This window comes from Python bivittatus, unplaced genomic scaffold (genome assembly GCF_059951505.1).
Source record: "Python bivittatus isolate LINGU-HERP-01145 unplaced genomic scaffold, Pbiv_v1 ctg000220_np1212, whole genome shotgun sequence".
Classification (NCBI taxonomy): Eukaryota; Metazoa; Chordata; class Lepidosauria; order Squamata; family Pythonidae; genus Python; species Python bivittatus.
Window position 1 is genome coordinate 1,942,845 of NW_028277048.1, and position 24,385 is coordinate 1,967,229.

Sequence of the window (24,385 nt, forward strand, 5' to 3'; positions counted from 1 at the left end):
TGTAAAAGCTCCCTGCCACTGCCAGACCCCCAAGCATGGTAGCAGAGCCATGTCTTCAGGGCCTTCCTTGAAGACCAGCAAGGTAGGGGCCAATCTAGGTTCCTGGGGGATATTGTTCCAAGGGGCAGGCACCAACAGCAGAAAAGGTTCTCTTCCTGGGTCCCGCCAGATGACACTCTTTCATAGATGGGACCCATAACATGCCTCTCCTGCCAGCCCTGATGGGACAAGTTGATGTAATTGGGGAGAGATGGTCCATCAAATAACCTGGTCCCATGCCATACAGGGCTTTATAGGTCATTACCAGCACCGTGAAATGCACCTAGAAGTATATTGGCAATCAATGCAGCTTGTGGAGCAGAGGTGTAATGCGTGCTAATCAAGGAGCACACATAACTGTCCGTGTCGCTGCATTTTGTACCAGCTGCAGCTTCTGAATGCTCTTCTAGGGCAGCTTTCCCAGTCTTCCCACATGACGCATTCTACCTTTCACTCAATCCATCTATGACACACTTCCCACTCACCCAGAGAGAGTTTGAGTTTGATCCAGGAATACTTAGTTCCTATCCTAACTTGGGGCATAAGAGCTAAATACCAAAACAAGTAAGTGGCACTAAACTCATCATGGGCACAACGCAAGTGATCCCTCTGCACTGAGGTCAGCCTTAAGTAACTTACCATTTTCAGAGTCTGAAGCATCCCTCTCAAGCATCCCAGTGGTGCTGATTATATTCATGAGGTGGATGGCAGTCCAGGCAAATGGCATGCGGTAGCGCCCCAACCGGGTGCAAAATTGCTCTCCTGCTACTCGCAGCTTCTCCAGCTTCTCCTTATTCTGAAAGCACAAGAGGAAAATGTCATCATTGTGTTTCAATTTTAATTGTTTGATTCTTACCACAGTTTTTACCAAACTTGTGCTCTGCAAATGTGTTGGGCTTCATAGCTGGGGATTATGTAAGCTGAAGGCACCATGGTGGGAAAAGCTGCCTAAATAATAATTCTGAGTGACAGGCTATTGTTATTTCAGTGAGAATGGCTGGAGTCAGGGGAGTGATTCAGATGGAATTAAACTAAATAACAGGTGTGTCCTACATATAAGGACCATCCCTATTTCCAAACATTCCTCCCCATCACCCATCAAAACTGGCAGGGCAAGCTACTATATATAAACAGGCAGTAAACCCCACACTCACTCGCAATGATGATGTTACCAAGTCAGGTAATGAAATGTCTGCAAGCAAACAATCAAGCTCAGAGAGCCCCAAGAACTCCACAGTTCAACTCTGAGCTACATATATTCTCTACAGTAGAATCCCACACATAGCCAGCAATTTCTTCATGCTGGATTTCATCTACCTTCAGAGCATCTGTTTCCTTCATGACCATATAAGGTTCACAGCATTCACTGATGTCCCCTTGCTGTAGCACCTTCTCCAGCTATAATGGAAGAGGAAACATAAGTTATAGGATATGACACAGATAACCTGAAATATAATTTAACAGATATTCTGAATCTAACAGATATCCTGAACTTTCTAAGAATGAAACCAAGATGTTTTGAGCACCATCTCAAGTGTTATTCATTATAAGGCAAGAAAGCCAACATTAATGACTTTAAAAACTAGAACTTGCAACCTGAGATGACTAGTCCTACATTCAGAGATGGCTTTTCTCAATACTAAGGGAATAAAACTGGAATGGAAATCCAAAGTGTGATTATGTTTATTCAAAATAGTTCAGTTTTTACTAGTAATTCAAAAGAATGAGAAAATGATATAGGAGTTTACTGTATTGTGAAACTTCTGATTTTGTCTGTGATGGTATCTAAAGTGGGTTAACATTCAGAAAACAGGATATTACATGCAATAGCTTTCTGGGCTATACCTTTTCCAAGGAAACTCCATCCCAATCTCTTATCGTGATCAAGCTTGAGGCAGAAAAACAAATACATAGTTTAAGAAAAGAATGTGAAAAAAGTGAGAGTTGTGACTTGACACTCAGTTGTGGGATCCTTTTGTGAATGAATGAAAACCTGAGCCCATGAATCAAAGCCTGCCACTAACATTAAAGATGTGGTCATCATCATACCAGACCAGAAAGACTCTCCATAGCTATCACCAATATTCCAGCCTTTGTTTGATGTCAGATAGATCAAAGCTAGGTAAAGAACCCAAGAGCTATTATAAAGAGGGAATCAGTCTACCTATGGTGCATTAACAAGAGCATGGATATCTATGGAATGTAGTTACCATGAAATAAATAATATTCCCTCCAATTTCGGTAACTGAAATCTAGTACAGTCCAATTGTAATGTACATCTTGCTTCATCATGCAATTCATTATGCACTAAACATCTTTTCCCACTCTGAAGTTTGATAAAGAGAACCAAAGTGATTATCCCTTGTAAGGGAGGAGAGACTATGTCAATTTGAGAGATATTGTAGCTATAAAGCCTCTAAGCTGTAGGAAACAATTATACATTTGCTCTGGCCAAGATCTAAACAGCCTAATAGGGTTTGCAGGGTGTTGAGTCAGTTGGAACAAAGTATGCTCTACTAAAACTCAAGGAACAATTTATCTTGGGGAAAAAAGGGGAACCAATCTTTTTTTTTTTTTTAAAGCAGTCTACAGGTAAGTGCTCCCACTGTAACAGTTCTATCCAATTCCTATTCTACCAGCTGAAGGGGAAGAAAGGTATAATACATTTAACTGAAGTATCATAAATAACAATAAATAGAAATCTCCAAAATACCATATTTAACTTGCCTTTCCCTAGGATTAAACAGGATTTATCCCTTGTTTTTGGAAAACATACAACATGGATCAGAAGACAAATTTCAATGCCAAATGCTTCTGAAGATTGTGGAAGATCAATCAGACTGATTTAATATCTTTTCCTTAAATTTGAGAGGCAGAGAGCATGACATATCAGAGGAGTTGGGTGCATCTTTTACCTTCTATTTAACAAGATAAGAGTTTGTTTGTTTGTTGTTGTGTCTGCTCTCAGGAGAGACACGGAAGAACTGGGGAGGTGTTTCCTAGGAAAGGGCATAGAACAGACAGCTAAGCCGTTTGACATCCTATTTTCTGAGAAGACAAGAAGTTAACTCATTTTGAGTATCTCCTCTCCAAACAAATAACCAGAGGAAACTAAAGCCCCACCTTGCTGACTACTATAAACTTTATTGAGATCCATTACAGTTTCAGAGAATCCAAAATACATGCTTTCTTCGTAAGTGTATGAACATTTATTCTTTTTTGCACTCATGTAAAATAACAGAATATATAGTCATATTTGCTTCCCAGCATTTGTTAGAATGGCTGCCAGTGATGAATATTAAAGGTGCGACAAACATCTCACCTTGATCACCAAGAATATATCTGGAGAAGGATGAGTAAGAGAAAAGATAGCTGAACGAGCTAGTGTAGAGATGGCAGGATGAGCACTGTGAGCTCGCAGAAGGCCTTTCATATGCTCCGAATTGAGATCAAAATAAAAGTTTTCAGAGATCTAGAAAAAAAAAGGGAAGGCAGCAGTAAAAAAAATGCTACCAAATCTCCTCATGACCCTCACAGCAATAAAAACAATACAAAAGGCAACATCTCAATACCCGGACAAGAGGAAATTTTTGACTGCAGCTCTGATGAACAAGGGCTATTCATCTAATATTGGAATCTGGCTTATTCTTATTAGAGGCTTGGGTCTACTTTATCATATAGCAACAGTGGAATACCAGCAATTCCCTTTCGCTTCTGCCAGATCTGCTTGATATCCAGCTGATGCTTTAGCGTAGGAGGGAATAATGGTTTTGGCCTTGAAGCTACATTTGTTTCCTGTGCCCTGCCTGGAGCAATAGGAATCATAGCCAGTGGCATTCAGCCAGCTGAAATCTTTGGATGTGTTTTTCTTATTTTAAGCATTGCAGAGACTTAGGACGCCCATTTTGTTCCTCAACCCTTCTCAAACCATGAAAAATGATTTGATGGGGAGAATGTTATAGGATGTTATGGGTGCCCAAGACTCAACAGGACTTAAGGCACACATTTTGCCCCTTAAATCTCCTTGACATGGGAAAACCAGGAGTGAAAATTTTAGCAGCACTGATATTGGTGATGTCGCATTCTGGGGGACTACAGAGACCTCAAATGGGGTTTTGGTGACTCTGTGTGACCAACAAGTCAGGGGTTACCTACCCATGATTTAGTGATTTCAAAAATATCATTAAAACTAGAAACCACACATCACACAGTAATGGGTAGCCCAGTAGGGGCTGGGGAGCAGTTGAAGAGAAGGAAACATGGAGGACAAAGTTAGCAGGATATGCAGTCCACTGGGCTTCTTATTATGTCTGAAGTCACTGTGGATTTGAGAAGGACCAAGCAAAGTACAATCTATGAGGGATGAAGATTCTCTGTTGCTATTTCCTATGCATCATCCTGCTTAGCCCAGATCACCCTACATTATTTGAAATTTGTAACTGAAAAAGGGATCACTGGGAATTTGCTGCTTGAGCCTAAAGAAAGAGACAAGCTCACTCTTTCAAAAATCTGAATGTTTTTGCTTCTCCATGAGAAGAGAGGAACTGTAGCTACAGATTCAGAGGAAGAAATGAACCTACATCACGTGGTCTTGAAAACCTGCTAGTTTTCCATCCGTCCTGCATGTAATTCTTCAGAGCAATCCAGTTAATGCTCCCCATATCTATCAAGCTAGTGTATTAGAAGGACAGAAGATAAAATCTGCAACTGATTGTCAAGGCCATTCTGCTGTGCTTAGCTGGCTGGTTATCTTTCAATCTGAAGTTGGTTCTAGCCAAACACAAACTGGCACTGCCAACTACTTCTTGTCATGACACAAGAGATAAATCAGGAAAAAATTACCTTTTTCTTCTCTTTCACATCGTAGAGTGCCAGTGATCCAAAGATGGGTTCAACTTCTATCTCAAACCTAGTCCATGGAAAGGAATACGAAAGGAAATACATTACAAACAGTTAAATGCCTGGTCCTGCCCTATCAAATAAAATAGTCAGGACACTAGAGCTCTTCATTAAAGGGAATCAAGAATCATCATCACCACTGGCGCCCCTCCATCCACCATTCATAATATAAACAGAAGATAACCTACTTCTAATAACTCAACAAATGAAACAATATGCTCAACTGCCATTGGACAAATGAACTTGTCTGATCTTAAGTACTGGTAGCCTATAGATATCCCAAAATAAATTTGCCTACAATGAATTTTCACACTATTTTGGTTCATCACTATGGTGGACTTTGATGCTTCAAAGAAAGATGGATCCTTTCCCATTTCACCTCTCTGTAATGACGCAGTTGAAGTCCTCAGAGTATAGATCAAAATTGGCAATTTTTCATAAAGCATTTTTCTACCAGTTCCTTATCAAATACTTGAACACAGATTTCAAAGCAATTCACAGTTAAAGAAATATAGATAGTTTTAAGCAAAAGTGGGTTTCTATTGGAAAGAGAGATTTTGCAGTCATCCCATGATGGAAATCTTTAAAGAATCAAGTTGTGAGAATCCCACACAACTTTCAGAAGTTAATGACTGTTCAACCTTGAAAGTTTTAGTGGTGGAGGGAAATATCATCTTGCATTTTCTCATATTTTGTTCTACCAATCAAAGTCCATTAGAAAGGAAAATGTCTTCTGATTTGTCATGCTAGGAGGTCTCCTTCCGTGTGCACCCTAAGTATGTGGGCAGTACAAACTGCATTTCTAGGAACCAGTTTGGCAGGCTGGGCTACCAGGAGCATGCAGCCTCCACTGCCCAGGAATATGAATCCAAAAACAAAGGTGCCTTCTCCTTAAGTAACTTTGCCATCTACCTGTTTGCAATTTATTACAGAAACCTGCTGTGTGAATAGAACTGAGTACTAGTGCAGCTCCTTCACACTATGGCAGCAAATGCACGCATGTGCATCCTCCAGCAAAACCAGTACATGTGAAGCTGCACCTTGCATGGCATCTTTTGACCCCTTCTTTTGCACAGTACCAACCATTAAGCAAGAACAACAGTAAAAACTCCATTTTATTCTGCATTCAACCATTTTTTTTCTACCTGACATTCGGCAGATCTATATTGCCAAGAAAATGTGAAATTGTTGCAAGGACATTATTCTGTGTTCAACCACTTTTTTTCTACCTGACATCTGGTAGCTTTGTGTTGCCAAGAAATTGTGACTTACTTCAGAGACAAACACTTCACTAAGATCCTCTGCCCCAATTGCTCTTTTGGAACTTCTGGGATGCTGCATCGTTCTACTGCCTCCTCCTGGGAAGTCAAAGTAAAATATGCCATTGACCCAATAGTGAGCCTGAGACTGAGAAGAGAGACGGAGGCTGTGAAAGCTCACAGAATACTGTTTTGTTATTCTGTATAAGCCTTTGCATTTACCTGTACAATATTCAAACAACTCTTGTCCTTACATAGTTCAAGGGGTTGTAAGAACAAACAAATCAAACAAACAACTAAAAATAAGTGAGCATGTCCTTGGGGTGCAGAAAAAGATTGGCTAATCCAAGATTTCAACAGAGAAAAAAGTAAGGTCATGCAAAGCCAGTTACCACCACTAGTGCTCACCAAAACTTAGTAAAGATTCTGCTTCCCTTTGTTGTCAGAATTAATGGAAATAGAATCCCTTAAACCTTTGTCAAAACTCAGGAAAGACCACAGCAGGGAAACATCATCTATACAACCTGCAACCTGCTACTTCTGTGCAAATGAGTGCATTTCTAGGCCCAAGTGGCTCCCATCTGCTGGGTCCTACCAGGTTCCATAAAAGGCCAAGGGGATCTCAGCCCCTGCACTCACTTCATCAGGGGCAGAGTAAAGGGCCAAGATCTCCTGGTGCCGGTTCTTCTTGCGCAGCTCCTCGTTAGTACGGTCAGTCTCTTCGATGGCCGTGCGCACCAGGAGTGAACGCAATAAAAAGTCAGCTGCAGAATTCTTCAGGTCAAAGATACTGGATGTCCAACTGCCTCGTGGTGTGTCATCCAAGGAACCAGAGCAGCGCTTTGTGTCATCCTGAAAGACAGATGGAGCAGCAATTGCTGTTAAGGCAAGGGGGAATGTCTAAGTACAGCCTTAGAGAGAACCAAGAGTCTTGCTGCTGCTGCTGCTGCTGCTGCTGCCAACAAATCTAAAGAACCATCTTGCATCCAAAGTTTTCTGCTCAGTATATGTGCCAAGTGCTGCCTTACTGCAAGCAGATATCCTAGCCAAGCTAGCACTGCTTCCAGCTTCCAGATGACTTAGCCTTCTCTTCCAATGTTAGAGCAGACTACCCAGCATATATGAAGTGAGGCAAGAATTCACTGATGCTGTAGTACTGAGGGTGGGTAGAAGACAGGACTCTCTTCTCTACTGTCTGCCTTTGAGGCAATCAAATAATTTTTTCCCCTAATTTAGCAGCTTAGTTTTTGCACGTATCAAATACTTTGAACTTAAAAAATGATGGCTTTTTAAAAAGCTTCTTCTAATGTAACATTCCATGCCAAAAGTAAACAAGAGAAAAATTTAGTCAACACAGTCATACATATTACCTGGATCCTTTTGTATCTTGGAAGCTAAACTATGAATTAAGAGAAGGCAGACAGTGTTCCCATTTCCCAGGAGGTAAAAAGAGGGGGAAACTATCAAAATAAACAGGTGGATTTGCAGGAAGAAAATACAAGGGTCCTTAACCATGCTACTGCTTACCTATCCTGTTTGCAAATTCCACACAGTTGAACACTTTTTCTCTCAGTCTAGTACAGAGAAAAATTGTGATGGTGAGGCTACAGGAGAGCACAAGGTGAATTAATGACCTACTCTTACCAATTTTTATAAATGTATAGTAAAGTTTCATCCCTTCAAAAGCAACTGCATCTAGCATTATGTTTCAGGACAAATTATGTATCTTAAAAATGCCTAGGTGATAATGACAAATTGTGGAGAAGCAGTTGGACAAAGTAACTTGGGGGTCACTTGTTTACAGTCCCTCTGCTTCTGTTTCAACTATTGCCTCGGGTTGTGAACTCCTTCCATGCCACAACTTGCCTGCCAATGATTGGGTTAAAATTCCATATTTTGAATTTGAATCTACATTATGAGAATTATATATATGAAGACTTCCATAAACCAGATTAGTATTGAGGTTGTTTTCAACTCAAACAACCAACAAATACAGAGAAGACTCAAAGGCCAGTGAGTCCAATTGAAATGCACATATAGTTTTGGTCACACTCCATGCATTTTCTGCTTTCACACCTTTGTCTTACTTCTAGAAAATTTCTGTCTCTTTGGTATTGAAAGAGCGTATGTTGGGGATTTGGCTTTCCCCAAAAGAGCTGGGGAGAAATAAATCTGGATATTTGGGCATCTGCTTTCAACAAGTGTGGGTTAAATTCCCAACTTGCTTTTTGAACTCCCTGAAATTTAAGAAAGCCGGCAAAGCTATTTGGGGAAATGACAGTATACAGACTGCGCACTTCTGAATACAGTCTCACATTTTAGTTACTAGAAAGGTTTAGGTTTATGAGATTTCTGCCTATGTTTTCAGCATAAAAACAAATCAGATCTGTTCTGAAAACTTGCTATGCTGCATGTGCTTTAGTCCCGTCTACAGCTCACCCCTCAAATGAGACAGGCTTACAGATGCAATAGCCAGATTTACAGAAACCTGAATTTCAAATCCATAAGTTCAGAAAGGTCAGTCAGATCACAAATGTTGATACATCTGGGCTCACATCTTTCCTATCAAGGACATAAACCAGGGAGTGCACGATGGAACCTTTCTGCGAATCAAGATACTCATTCTCTAAAGATTCTAGCTTGAATCTCATCTGTTCTTATGACAGATGCACACGCTCCTCCCACCCCAAGTTAGATAAAGAAAACTTAAGGAGGCCAAACAAGTTGCTTAATATAAGTTAGATTCTACAGTCTTACTTGACTTACCGTATCTCCTTGACTGCTCCTCTCTTCAACTACTTCATCTAATTCAAAGACTTGCCTAGATAATCCTTTCTGTCTCTCCCTTTGCCTCTCACCAGTAATAGCATTATACATGGTACTTAATTTCTGGTACCTAAATGAAGGCAGAAAAACAATGGTGTTACTGCCTGTTGGGAAACTATGGGACAGCATAGTTCTGCTGGTGCCAGAACATCTACCGTGTGTAAAAACATTGTAGACTCCCTGGCATTGTATGCCACATGCTAAATAAATAATAACAGCATGAATGCAGAAAAAAATTAAAGACAATCTCACCAAACACCTTCTAGATTAATTCATCTTTCTATGAATACTTCTGAGTGAACCATACCATTTTTTAGAGTTTTGCTTTCTCCAAAATGAAATGATTTTCAACACTGTCATTATATCACTCTCAGGATTAAGCTGAGTTTTTTTCAGATTTTTCAGAAGGATATTACATTTCCTCTACTGTGATAGTGCAGAGAACAGGAAACTTTTTTTCTGTGATCACATTTTCTTAGGGAGTATATATACAGTGAGCACTGGCGGGACGAAAGCAAACTTCCCTCTCTTTCTACCACTCCTTCGTTGTCACCTCTATGAATTTACACTCAAGATATCATGTGGCTGTCTAGGCCAAAGTCTGCTTTCTATGCCATAATATGTCTCTGGAAAACAAGGTCAGCTGCCAGGAACTGCTACTTATGCAGAGGTGGTGATGCAAGCATGTAAACTTGGGTGTGACTGGAGGAAGATAATGTCTTAGAGATGACAAAAAAGGGGGGGAGTGGGAAGTTGGCATGGTTATCAGTTCCAGCAACAACCAACATTCTATGCTGATCAACTATAGAATTCAGAGGGTTGTTTTAATTGTTGCCCTACATTCCTGTAGAAACTGCTCTGAGAGCTTTTCGCTGAAAACCAGTAAACGAATATTTTAAAGACTTAATATTAATTTGAAGTACTTTCTGCCAGTCAAAGGTAGAGAATTTAACACAGAGATATGGGCGCATATCTTTTGCAATCATATGCCTGCTATATCTGGGCAAGCACTACTATGGTTTTTCTTCTCAAGGCTATAAACTATAAACAGATAAGCACGCTATAAACATATCAAAAATGCCTGGCTCATTTCCCCAGATGTCTCTTCAGCAGCATCTAGTAAAAGTAAACATGTGATTTAATATCCTATCCAGTATTTCTCAAACTATAAGAATCCTCAATTATTTACTTTTGGGAGCTAGGAAACGCTGAACACAACATCCTGCATTTCTTTCAGTAAGCACTATCAGGGAGCCACTGGGATAAAACCACCACATACAGCCCCAACAACTTGCCACCTTTGCTTGCACATGGCCTTGTAAAAGACAACAAATTTGTTAATTGGGAATGGGCCATATTTCCATCCCAGTGACCTCTGCAAATTACTAACTGGGAAAAGTTTCAAACCATGAAACTGTGATGCTGACAACAAGCTTTGAAACAGGCCAGAGAGAGAATGCCTAAGGCAGATGTTCAAAAATTTCTAATTCATTCAAGGCATGAAATATCTACCTGTATAGTCAAATGGAAAGTAACAACTTCTTACTTTTTTTTTATTACTTTATCAACCACAATATCCAAAATAAATCTGTTTCTCCCATCAGTAAACCTAACCCTGTTATATAACAGCTGGTTCAGTTGCTTCTTTGCTGCAAAACTGTAGTGAAGGAGTAATTGGAAAAAACATATTTCCCCAGGTATTAGAGCCCAGATGAAAGGAGTCTTCTTTTGGTTGTCTAATTATTCTGTTTGGTCACCATTTTATATTTTATACTATTCTTTTTTTAACATTGTATGGTTATTTTTCTTTGTTATTGCTTGCTTCTGTTGTATGCTTCCCAGATTCACACTGTTTGAGCAGCCCTATAAATCCAGGGGACTTCAGTTTGTTCAGTACATACTGAAAGAAGAACAATGGATGGTGCCAGGGCAGAATTCCATGATTACTTCTCATACAATCTATTCAGTGAATACAATGGTCTACTCCCTTATTCAAAACATTCTGAGACCAACAAGATCTACTGGATTCACTAATTTAGTAGGGCAAATCATGGGCAGTAGGGAAATGAAATGTAATGCCTGTCATGTAGAAGCTAAGGGTACTCTTCTTTCATAGAGTGAACTCCATATCAAAGATTCACAGGATTCAAGATTGGCTGACAGTTGTGATATTGTCTCACTGAAACAACTTCATCATTAGTACTGAAATCATTGTTAAAACTATAATTATGGCTTTAAATATCTTGACTTCTGTGTCAATCACCTAAACAGTCAATCACCTAAAAAAAATTAATATAAATTCAGGTATGTTCAACCCACATTCAAAAGCATAAACTGCCTCATGTTCAAAGCCCATATCATCACCACCACCCATAAGAAAACCAGTTTTTACTATCCTTCTTAAAAAGACTGCAAAAAGGAGGTAAATGGTAAATAAATGTTACTAAACTTACTTTCTCTGGACGATGACCCAATCCTCTGTGTAGACTTGGACAGCATCTCTTACCCGGGCATCTTGTTTCCTAAAGAAGAAACGTGTGTAAAAATACTTTGTAGAAACAACAAGCTGGCTTAATAAAATTAAATAAAATTTAATAAATAAAATTCTGGAGGAAAGGTGTGACAGCACATAAACTAATTAACTAAAATAGTCTTAAAGGCCTGACCTCATTGCAATGTCCTATCCCAACCTGAAGATTAGCAAAGATCATCCTCCTTGGTATTCTACTGTGTTAGTTATACAAATTTGGACAGGTGAGAGCTAGAATACAGATAGCGGAAAGCTCATGCTGAGTTTGATTAGACATAGGTTAGCACTAATTACTGAGCTTTATCTATGGCAAAAATGGCATTTAAAAAGAGTTCTTTTCCATTTTGATGGCATCTTCTCAGCATCATTGAATAAAACATTTCTGGATGGTTAGAGGCCAGACACAGATACGGTTGAATCTTGAGTAGTAAATGTAAACAAGAGAAGACTTCTAGATATATTGACCTTAATACCACATGATCTCAACCCAGATAATAAAAACTGATATTATCTATAGCACACCACATTGTGGAATATTTTAACCTAAAGTTCCTATATGCACCACATGAACTATTCCCTTTATTTTAAAGCTGCTAAATCAGAGCCAAAACATGTGAGTTTTAAGCTTTTATTATTTTTAGCCTATACTCCTATGTGGTTCAGTGAAGCCACTACTCGTTTCTTTTCCTGGATTTTATTATCCAAATACATTATATACACAGAGTACTAATCTAAGATCACTTAACTCTGTTCCCATTTTATTCAGCATTTTGTGCCTCATTTTTATGCTTCTAGTTGAAACTCATTACAAAGTCCAGCTGTAAATATTTCTGGCTTCCTCCAAAATAATTTGGGAATTGTGTTAAGGATTATTTTGCATCTCATTCCTCCCCCTCCTCCTCCGTGTTTTGCTTCAAAAAGAAATATGTTATTTCCCCTCCTGACTACATGCTTTATGAGCTGGATACAGGCAAACTAAACAGTAGGCTAATTCAATGTATTATTGAATGCTGATGATTATTTTAGAATATTCTTGCAGCTCACTGTCCAGCAATACACAAAAAATACACCTGAGATATATTATCCCATCTTTATACTATTGTCAAGCAAGCATAGATGTGAAAACACTTAGACAAGAAAGTAATATCCATGGATCATTCTAGGAAAAGTCTGTAAGAGAAATCCACTCAGAATCATCTTGTAATACCCAATAATAATACATCTGGTAGTTGTACAGTTCCTCATACTTATATAATCCAAAAGCCCTCGAACCACCTTAAATTGTCATTTAAGGATATTTTGTAATTAAAAATGATTGATTTCCTCTTAAAAACCCACTTTCACTTCAACGCGTTTCCACTGGTCAACGGCACAAAATTAAGAAGTGCTAACTCAGAAAATTTATTTATTTATTTATTTATTTATTTATTTATTTATTTGATTTTTCAACCGCCCATCTCTCCCCAATGGGGGAACTGGGCGATTCACAATAAACATTAGAACATAAAATATATAAACACATAAAACCTTAAATTAACATAACTAAAAAGGAGGAGAGACCAAGGGGATGAAAACCTGAGGCTGAAGGACGAGGCCTCTATGGGGCTAGCCATCTCCATGCTTGAGGTATTCTCACCCCACCCCAGGCCAGGTGGCAGAACCAGGTCTTCAAAGCCTTACGGAAGGCCAGGAGTGTGGGAGATAAACGCACCTCCGGGGGCAGAATGTTCCAAAGAGCGGGGGCTACCGCAGAGAAGGCCCGCCTTCTGGACCCCGACAGTCGAAGTTCTTTCACTGAGGGGGTCCGAAGCATGCCCTCTCTGTGTGATCGGGTGGGACAGGTTGAAGTCATGGGGAGAGGCGGTCCCTTAGATAACCTGGTCCCATGCCATGTAGGGCTTTAAAGGTGATAACCAACGCCTTGAATTGGACCCGGAAGCAAACTGGCACCCAATGCAGCTCGCGGAGCAGAGGTGTTATATGGGCCCTCCTTGGGGCACCAACAATAGCCCGCGCAGCTGCATTCTGGACCAGCTGTAGCTTCCGGATACTCTTCAAGGGTAGCCCCACGTAGAGTGCATTGCAGTAGTCTATCTGGGAGACAACAAGGGCATGAGTGACTGTTCAAAGGGCATCCCGATCCAGGAAAGGGCGTAACTGATGCACAACCCAAAGTTGTGCAAAGGCCCTCCTTGCCACAGCTGACACCTGCTCTTCAAGCAGGAGCCGTGAGTCTAGGAGGACCCCCAGATTACGCACTGGGTCTGTCTGGGGCAGTGCCACCCCATCCAGCACCAAAGATGGCAAAATCCCGGAAAATGCAAGCATGCTGTCAAATTCTCTCTGCTGTAGCCTTATGGATTATCTTATGGGGAGCAATATGACAGAACTATCCCGGTCATTATCCATGGCGCCACATACCCATCCTCCGGAACACCAGGTTCCAGGGTCCGACAGTCCCGGGGTTCATGGGTCACTTCCAGGTCATCAGCAGGAAACTCAATCAGGTCACGAAGTGGGCCCGGCTCAGCATCTGGCAAGTGACTCCTAAGGTATTCCTCAAAGTCAGTTGGCTCTACCACTTCTGTCAGAGGTACCTGAAGGGAAGGGGAACAAAAAGAGAAAGAAAACAGAGAAACTTACAGGGAAAAAGGAGCACAGGGTACAGCTGATTCATTTAAATTACCTGAAGTTCCTGAACCACTCCTACACCATGCTTGTTGTGATTAGGATAAGATGAATCCACCTCAATCACTTTGCACAAATTTAGAATTTTTGAATGAATGCCCATCATACTCTTACCTTTTTAGGTAAGAAGCCTTATGCAAAGTGCAGAAAGGGAGTAAAAAACAGTGAAAGACATGAGATGGGAAAAAGAAAAGGAAATATAAATTTATTCAATACTGTATACCTCTCCGTAGCAAACCTTACTTCCTTCATAGTCAGACACTGATTCATACACTGTCTTTTGCCCCTTAAACAACTCATTTCTCTCTTTTTAAGGACCTCATCAACTCCATCCAACCATGATTTTCTCAATCTTTCCCTTTCTCTCAACTCATTCACTCCCCCTTCACGTTTTCAACATTTGATTCTCATTCATTTTCTCTATAAGACCAAACCATTTCAAAGTCACTCACTTTAACAATCTGTCCACATTCACTCAGCACACATTAATGTTTTACTCTTTCTCTTCTTGTTAAGTACCCAAATGAAAGCTGACTCAGTGATTTTGCCCTAGCAACTCTCTCTCAGCCCAACCCACCTCACAGGGTTGTTGTTGTGGAAAAAATAGGAGTTGTACAAGTTGTACAAAATAAAGACAGGATATAAATTATCATCATCATCATCACCATCATCATCACCATCACCATCATCTCCACTGCATTCAACTTACACCTATGTTTCACCTGAAATATCTATCTCTCACATCTCACTTTCTAATCAGGTGGGCAGATGCAGGCCCCCATAGACATTTTTATATCTTTTACATTTTTACATCTTTCATCAACAAACAGTCATTCCTCACAACAGGACCTTTTCCCCCTAGCTAGAGGGTAAAAGTTTATTAGATTGAATAAAGTATTACATTTAAAGGTAATGATCATTGCACGAAGGTATGTAAAGCTGCTAGCTCTCATTTTTTGCCATAAATATGCATGTCATGCAATTATTTCCTCCATTTTCTCTTTCAAACACAACTGCCTTGGTCTTTCCTGTTCAGATGCATACTCCTCGCTGCACCATACAAGCTATCTAATATTTGCTGCAAATCATTTTAATTCTTAGCCAACACAAAATCATCTGCACACAAAACTATACACACATTCATGTCCCTAACCCACACACCTATAGCTTTGTTATTTTAATATTTAAATAATGAATAATTGCAAGTTACATAAATGGAGAAAAACTAGAACATGTGGTTGAATTTCTACCTTAGCAGAATATTTACTAAAGATGGGGAAATGGATGGAGAAATTTTAATAAACTGAAACACTCACAGAACAGATGGTGGTTATGTGTAGTCTGCCGTGAGAAATGAATATCTGAGAAAATGATTGTCTATACCAATAAATTTCTGCCCCCTAATTGCATGGAAGGGAGAGTATGTCACGAGAAACATATATCTAAGATTTCCCTTCTTCCCCAAGGGAATAGGACATTTAAGAAATGTATGTGGTAAAACAAGAAGAAACGGCAAAGAATGAATGGACTTTGAATGAATGTGGACTGAAATCAAAGGGGAGTGACCAGTATGAAAGTAGTACGTTGAGATGGTTTTGTCATATAGAGAGAGCAGGCACGGATTCAATCACAAGACAGATGGACCGAGATGAAGGGGGAAGTACAGGAAATTGGGACTGGCTGGAGATAATGACGCCCTGAATCAGAATGCAACGAATGAAGCGGTTTATGGATGAGGTGGCAGCAAGGATGGTTTATAGAGATGCAAAGGTAGGGACAGGTATAGGGGATGGCATTAGTATAAACTAAACTTAACTATATTTCTTTTTCCTTTTCTTATTCCATGGCTTAAATTTCTTGAAATAGCATGCCTATTTCTTATTCCTTTTGTGTACTTATACCAAAAGAGAATAGTGCAACATATGGTACATCTCATACTTTGCCACAAAAACATGCTAAATATGGTAAGCTTTCTAGTACTCAAGGAGGAAAATGGTAGAGAGCGGCAGCATCTTCCGCACGTGAAGGAATGAGGCCTACCTCCAAAAGTAGACGCCACTATCAGCTTGCCCTTTTATCAATACAGTACTCTACAAATACAAATAGAATTGTAAAACAGAAAACGTATTTAAATAACAATGTTTAAAATTCCCATTAGTGTGCAAATGCCTGCATGGCTTCCTTTATGTTGCCAAGAAGCTTACCTTTTATTTATTCACTTCCCCAGATTCTATCTGTGTGATCTTAACATGTTCTAATCCATATTTTTATTTTATTGCCATCTTAACCACTAACTATGGTTTAAAACAAGTCGTCACTTAAAACAAAACTCTTCTTTTTCATGTTGCTACAGGATTCTACATGAAAAAGCATTTTCAGCAAACCAAAAGCCTGCAAAAGATGATTGGCTCTGTATATGCACTCTGGAATTAAAAGGATATATTTAAAAGTGAATGGAGGAAACTAGGTTCCACACAAATTATATCAACTGAGCAACCTTGTTTAGGATTTTCTTACTCAGTGTATCATAGTTCATTTCACGTAAATATAGGTTTATAGAAGTTATACATGGCCTCATGAGCACAAAGATGCGGGGAGGGGGAATAAAAGAGGTCTGGCCCCCACTAAATTCCTTTCTGCCTTCCCCCTGAATGTTTTCAGACTAATGATGTTTAAATAACTGCACAGGCAAGGTGAGATGTTTCTACTTTCTATAACTCTGCAAGCGACTTAGACTAGATACAGAAAACATACAATCGTCTTTCTTTTTAACAGCTTTTAGACCCATAGGCTACTACCTCTTTCTCAAAAGACATTGCCAATCTTAGTTGTGGGTTTGGTCTCATAATGTTCGGCTGCCTCTGCTGTGCCAGATTTAGATATAAATGACCTGATCTTAGGACCTTCCATTATGAGAAGCCTATGGAAACAAGCAGACAAAAAAACCTTCCAGTTATACATATTGAGCTTTCATTTAAAGGGTACTTCTAGTGCAAATAAGCTTACTGAAAGATCACAGGTTTATTAGCTTTTCATTGCAATTCTGCTAAGTAACTAAAATTTTATTATTTCTATTTTCATTTTCCCTTTTTAAAAATAAGTCATAATCACTTCAAAGCAAACATCCACTGTAAATTTCTTTTCAAGAACCCCCTGAGATGGACAATGTAACACCTTTATCAGATGAAAAAAAAACTGCTGGATTTAACCCTTCATTATTATCAACAGGCCCACCAATGATTTGAAAGGGAACCTTTTTCTGAGAAATCAACAAGACATTCAGTTGATTTCCTGTAACCACAACAAGGAACTCAGGTAAATAAAACTGCACAGTCTCATATTTTACCACTCTCAGAAATTATAATGCTTGACCATACATGGGGATCCAATGTTCATCAGTTGTCTTCTAGTTAGGAGTAGATGCAAACAGGTTACAGTTACTTAAATTTTCTATGAGAAGAGATTAAAAACTGTAAAAAAATAGGAGCACTCATTCCTACAAATGCTAAGTACACAAGCCCTGAAATCTAAATTAAACAATATATATCATGAGTGAGACAAGTGTATAAAATATTATGAAGCAAACCAACAGAAGTCCTTGTCTTACACTGTGGGCTGATGAGGCTAAGGATAAGCAAGAGGCTGAAGATCTACCAAGTGTTCTCTGGTATCTTGTAAATATGAAGTCAATTAAATGGTGTGTTGCTATTCATAACCCGCTCCAAGTACATCTGAAATTCTGTCAACACTGAATGCCTTCAGTTACATTTGGACCAGCTAATTCCTCAGTCATAAAAAAAAAAAAAGCATTATCTGGTAGTGTTCAGTTGTTTTAATCACTAATTTAATTTGCTAACAATGATTGAGGTGAAAGAATATTCTGACTTAAGTGAACAGGTATATGTGTGTGTTTAAATCTCTCTCTTTTAAGAAGGGCATGTTGCTCAGATTTATGAAGACTGTTCTAAAATTACTTTGGGTTCAAAAATCGACCGGGCATTTGGGTTTGATTATGGTTACAGATTCTAGTAAATGTTTCATTCTTTCTACGCTCAGATTTATCAGTGAAAACTTCCCCTGATGAAAAATCTGATCATCTGAAAACTAAAGTGATTGGATTGTACAATCAAATGAGTAGTCTTCCCTTTTCTTTCTTACTGAAATTATTATCCTAAAGGTACTGGGATGTCCAAAACCTACAGCATCACTGTTATAGCAGAAGGGCCTGGATGTCAAGGCAGCACTAAAACTTACTGGAGTTGCAACAAATGCAAGATAATTGTTTTCAGCAAGGCTTCTGAAATACCGAGAAAGTAAGTGAGTTTGATGATGGCTCTGAAGCATACACTTCATCAACTCTCAGAAGATGGTTATGATACTACTGCTGATAGCATTAATTTTGAAGGAAAGATTGAAGATGAATTAGAGATCAGAAGCCTTTACAACAATGTAATTCACTACTGTCCTCAAGAACTGGAAAATATTCCATTTCCAAGGACTGGCCTTTTGGTTGATGTTGCATTGACAATTCCAACTAGCATTGTAACAGCTTTTTCCATTTAACATCAGTTTTACATCCACAGAGTTTGTCAATATAATGTGATTGCAAAAATGACATTGTCCTTTAAGTTATGACATTAAGTTATGGCATTTGGATAAACTTATATTTTACTAGAACATACTGGGTTAGAAGAAAACTTTTCAATAAAACTACAAACATATTGCTATAGTTGTTTAATGAAAACAACAGCTAATGCTGAACCATTACACAATGCACAGTTCTGCTCCTTTAACAAGTGAAGATACAACAGAATTCAGAGAACTGTTGTGCTATGGAGCTGTTATTATTCCAAGAAGAGAAAGAAGAAACAACTGCTGGATTCATCTCTCCTGAGACACAATAATTTTGCACAGGCCACTTGGAAAGTGCCTAAATATAGCATTTGTTTTCATGAGAAACAGCAAAAGAAGGAACATAAAGATTCTGGCAAATTTCAGCCACTTAAACTAGCTACCAAATGCTCTCTATTGTTGAGCTACATGGTAACCAAGAGACTGAATTTTCTTCTGATAAATTCTCAGATGCATAGGAATCTTTTGAAAAAATCCAAAGAAGACTAGCAATAATCTGAAAGAAGGAAAGTAGATACCCCAGATATCTATTAAATTGCAACCACTGTTATCTCTTTAAAGTAATTTAAATATTTCAAGATAAGCCCCACTCCCAAAGTTTCTGACTCTGAGCTTTTTCACACTCAGGAGATGAAATCTTCCATATCTTTCTATAATAGATGCATATACAGTGGAACCTCGGTTTACGAACTTAATTCGTTCCGTGACTCTGGCCGCAACCCGAATTGGTCGCAACCCGAAGCAAATTTCCCCATAAGGTTCAATGTAATTACCGTTAATCCGTTCTGGCGTGGAGGACAGGGAGGCGGCTATTGCTTGGAGGGAGAGTCCCCCTCCCTACGACCACGTGTCAGGGGCGGAAAATGGCCGCGGACCACGTGTCGGGGCGGAAAATGGCCGCGGACCGTGTCACAGGAGGGAAAATGGCCGCGTATCCTGCTCGTACCCCGAAGCGAAGTTCGCAAACTGAAGCAAAATTTTGCAGCCGGAGCTGGTCGTAACCCGAAAAGTTCGTTAACAGAAGCGTTCGTAACCCGAGGTCCCAGTGTACACCAGAAGCTACCTTGGAAAACCCTACAGTGGGAGATTTGGGGATCACTATAACAAAAGGCAACAAATGCCAAAGCCCCAAAAGATAGCCGCGGTTCTGCAGCTGTTCTCAGCACATTGACAAAGGACAAAGAAATTTAGCCAACATCCAAGAGGCAGCTAATCAGCTAAACAAACAGAAGTCTGTTAATCAACAATGCCGAACTCTCCCATCCTTACCCTCTGCCAAAGAACAATTAGTTATCGGCTAAGAGCCAACTAAGGCATAAAAGAAAGCAGCTAGAGGGTAAAAGAAAAAGAAAACAACAACCGAGCTCTAACTGAATGGATATCTTAACATTGCTTCCACTAAGTCCAATGTGTATAACTTGATACATCAGGCCTGCCAAAAACTTGGATGTGGTCCCTACAGACTTCTAAAAATAGTTACCAAATTGTAATTTTTAATATAATACCGAAGGATAATCATAGCAAGTGTTATTAAAGTTAAATATGATTGAACGTTTTTGGAGTGCAATGCTTAACATGCCACTCAAAAACTAAATATGACCCTCAGCCTGGGAAAAATTATACATCCTTGCACTACAGTCAAGCTGCACAGAGCAATTTTTGCAGGTCACCAACAGTTACATTTCACAAAGACAGCCAGTGCCCCAGTTTAGCATATCCTCTGCTTTCCTAACACCACCCAGGAAGCTGACAAACTAACATGCTGGCAAACTAACAAAACAGGCATTGTTTTGTCTCCACCTGTCCTATTCAAGGACATTGGACCAGGAAGAAACTACCTGGTAAACCAGGGTATCCCTCAGAAAAAGGAACACCTATACACCAGAAACTACCTTTACCCGGAGCTGAAGGAGCAGCAGCAATTAAAATTCAATACAATAGGTGGGACAATCTTTAATCCCCACATCCTACTCATGGAGGACTTAGCGTTATAGTAGAGCCCCCCTCAAGTTGACAGGTTGAGAGGTGATAGACAGGTCTCACAAATGCAAGAAGTACACAGCTTCCTTGCCCTCTAGCCTCTTCTCTCTCAGCTTCCCAGACTCATTCTTGACATGGTAAGGAGACACATATGGGGTACCATGACTGTTTTTATTCCTAGCCTCATAAATGAAGACATCTCAATCCACCATTCCAAAAATCAGATACTTGATCTCTACAAGGCAGGGAATGCTCAGTCTGAGGATCGCCCTTGTAACATCGAGGGCATATTAGACATTGTTGGAAAGTTAGGGAAGATTCTTCAGGTACCATCTCTAATGCTGAGTTGTGGGTGGGACAAATAACAAGGAAGGGTAAGTTTTCAAACAGGATGCCTGCAAATGAAGAATATCATGGAACATCATTAACCATATATTTATTAAATAAAAATATTCCTGCAAAACTACTTTTTTGCCATTTCACTTAAACATCTAGTCAGCACTTGATAACGCATATAAATTTACCATAAACTGGTTGAATGAGAGCTGGAAGAACAAGCTGTAATTGACCAACCAGGTTGGGCTGTAAAACCTTAATATCAAAGTTTTTTGAACAAGAGGTCTTTAACTGAAACAGACTATAAGATCTTTACCTTGTTTTAAAAAGATTGCAATATTGCCTCATTGAAATTATGTAATATGAGCTTTGAAAAAGCTTTGACATATACCTCCGATAAAACCGGAGATAAAGGCATACTTTTGTACTAGTCACCTGGAAAAATATCAGGACTATAAGCCCTTTCACAGATTTAATTAACCACAAAAACAGAAAAGATGTTAGTAAACTGTTGTGTGATACAGTGTGAGATTATTACAGCTATTTAAAAATATTCTCTCTTCATCTACTGAAGAGAGACTGGAATTATACAATTTGAAATAACTCTTTCTAAAAGCTGTTAATCTAGAATCTATATATACTTCCCAATAGATGTCATGAACAGAAGATACGTGTCATGTTACTTAATTTGTTTTAAAGTCAACAGCTTACTAGAGTTCCTTTCCAGGAGCATTAGTTGATACAGTATAATAAAACTTGTTCATATTTAGTTGTAATGCTCAAGACTTGGATGGGATACCTAGAGAATTAGTATTCTTTAGATTTCTCCTCAAAAGAATTAACTTTAATCGTTGCTTCTTTTTAAGAGAAGTACTTAATAAATCATGCCAAAAACAGAGATCACACATTCTGTTGCTAAAAATAATTCTATTCCATCTGCTTAATAAAAACATTACCATTCAAGAAAGATACATTCAAAAGCCATTTGAAAGATATATGTAAATTCTTGTCAAATGAAGCTGTTAATTTCATAGTAGCATGTTATGACAGAGATAGAGCATTTAAGTCATATGTTTTAACTTCAGATAATAAGGTATAAAATACCAGGGAATAATCTAAATGAAAAGAATTTCTATATTTGTAAGAAAGCAAAATATGTTCACACAATTGAGTAATTGGAGGACCCCCAGATTGTGCACAAATTTCAAATACAGGTAGTCCTCGGGTTATGTCCATTTGTTCAGTGACTGTTCAAAGTTATGATGGCACTGAAAAAATGGACTTAGGACCGGTTCTCCAAGTTCAGCCATCACAGTGCCCCTGTGGTCACATGATCAAAATTCGGGATAGCCCACATTTGCCACCGTTGTCCACCTGCCTGCTGTTGCCCCACCTCCCACCCATGGCACCCAACACTCCCTAGTGCTTGCCCACAGCACCCATTTCCCCACCCATGCTCGCTAACGCCCACCTGCAGCACCCATCCATGGTCTCTAGTGCCCACCTCTATCTCTCACCTGCAGCTCTCACCCACTGGCCTGCTTGCCTGGGACTTCCACCTCTTTCTGCTTAATGACCTACATGGTCCTGGAATTATGACAGCAACTGAGACTGCCAGGATTGCCATCGCTAAACAATGCAGTCACACAATGTTGTGCTTTACATCCACATTGCTTAGCAATGGAAATTCTGGTCCCAATTGCCATCCTAACTTGAGGATTACCTGTAGGAAAGTGCAACCCCATGAGAGTCAATGATGGAATCCCTCCAGATCCGAGGGGCCTCAAAAGGCACAGCCACTTAGTCTTCTTAGGACTGAGCCTGAGTCTGTTTCTCCCCATCCAAACTAGCACAGCCTCCAGGCACTGAGTTAGGACTTTGACCACATCACTTGGCCAGCCAGGGGTCAAGCATATTGATGATACCCAAACTGGCAGATGATGACCTCACCCAGCAGTTTCATGGAGATGTTAAACAGAAGGAGAGAGAGCATCAAACCCTGCAGCAGCCTCCAACTCATCAACACTGATTGAAACTGGCCACAGAGAAAGGAGAACTATTGTGTAATGGTGCCTCCTGCCCCAATCCCCTAAACTGGTCCAAAAGGATACCATAGTTGATGATATCAAAAGCTGAGAAATCAAGAAACATAAGGATGGACGCATCATTCCCATCCCAGCTCCATCACAAGTCATCAACAAGTGCAACCAATGCCATCTCTGTACTAAACCCCACCCTGAAACCTGACTGGAATGGGTCCAAATAATACACTTTATTCAGGAAAGGTTGCAGACTGAACAGTAATTCTCCAGGACCATTTGGTCCAGTGATGTCTTGAGGAGAGGGTGCACTTCTTGAGGAAACCACCCTGTCCCTCAAAGACACCACCACATGGACCTAACCACAGGTCACCTCCTGTCAGCCCTTTGAGGTAGTCCAGACAAGAAGCACAAACCATGAGCATAACCTTACCTTTATTGTAAGGTTACAGTAATAGAAACTTACAAGTCTGAAAGCACTTCCCCCCTCCTTTACTTTTACTTTCCGGAAAACTAGGAAGGGTCCCTTCTGAGATGCTTCCCATGCCCATTTTCCTCCTGTGGGCTGAGATATTTTTTACATGATGGTTGTCTATGCTGTGGCTCTTCTTCCTGTCTCCCAAGGTCATTACCACATACAGTGGGGCAAAAAAGTATTTAGTCAGCCACCAATTGTGCAAGTTCTCCCACTTAAAAAGATGAGAGAGGCCTGTAATTTTCATCATAGGTATACCTCAACTATGAGAGACAAAATGAGAAAAAAAATCCAGAAAATCACATTATCTGATTATTAAAGAATTTATTTGCAAATCATGGTGGAAAATAAGTATTTGGTCACCTACAAACAAGCAAGATGTCTGGCTCTCACAGACCTGTAACTACTTCTTTAAGAGGCTCCTCTGTCCTCCACTTGTTACCTGTAGTAATGGCACCTGTTTGACCTTGTTATCGGTATAAAAGACACCTGTCCACAACCTCAAACAGTCATACTCCAAACTTCGCTATGGCCAAGACCAAAGAGCTGTCGAAGGACACCAGAAACAAAATTGTAGACCTGCACCAGGCTGGGAAGACTGAATCTGCAATAGGCAAGCAGCTTGGTGTGAAGAAATCAACTGTGGGAACAATAATTAGAAAATGGAAGACATACAAGACCA

General features: G+C 39.6%; 1 protein-coding gene across 5 annotated transcripts in view; it reads right to left on the reverse strand.

Moving 5' to 3' along the window:
• The window catches only part of DOCK6 (dedicator of cytokinesis 6), a 109,961-nt gene that overhangs the window by 69,310 nt on the left and 16,266 nt on the right, over nucleotides 1-24,385 (reverse strand). For all 5 annotated transcript variants that reach the window (XM_088137625.1, XM_088137621.1, XM_088137624.1 and 2 more), the window contains exons 3-11: nucleotides 13,975-14,150; nucleotides 11,477-11,545; nucleotides 8,964-9,093; nucleotides 6,837-7,049; nucleotides 6,211-6,296; nucleotides 4,882-4,948; nucleotides 3,362-3,511; nucleotides 1,357-1,437; nucleotides 679-835 (exon numbers count right to left, since the gene is read on the reverse strand). In XM_088137625.1, coding sequence (XP_087993751.1) covers nucleotides 679-835; nucleotides 1,357-1,437; nucleotides 3,362-3,511; nucleotides 4,882-4,948; nucleotides 6,211-6,296; nucleotides 6,837-7,049; nucleotides 8,964-9,093; nucleotides 11,477-11,545; nucleotides 13,975-14,150 — 1,129 coding nt within the window. The remainder of the gene's footprint in view (nucleotides 1-678; nucleotides 836-1,356; nucleotides 1,438-3,361; nucleotides 3,512-4,881; nucleotides 4,949-6,210; nucleotides 6,297-6,836; nucleotides 7,050-8,963; nucleotides 9,094-11,476; nucleotides 11,546-13,974; nucleotides 14,151-24,385) is intronic.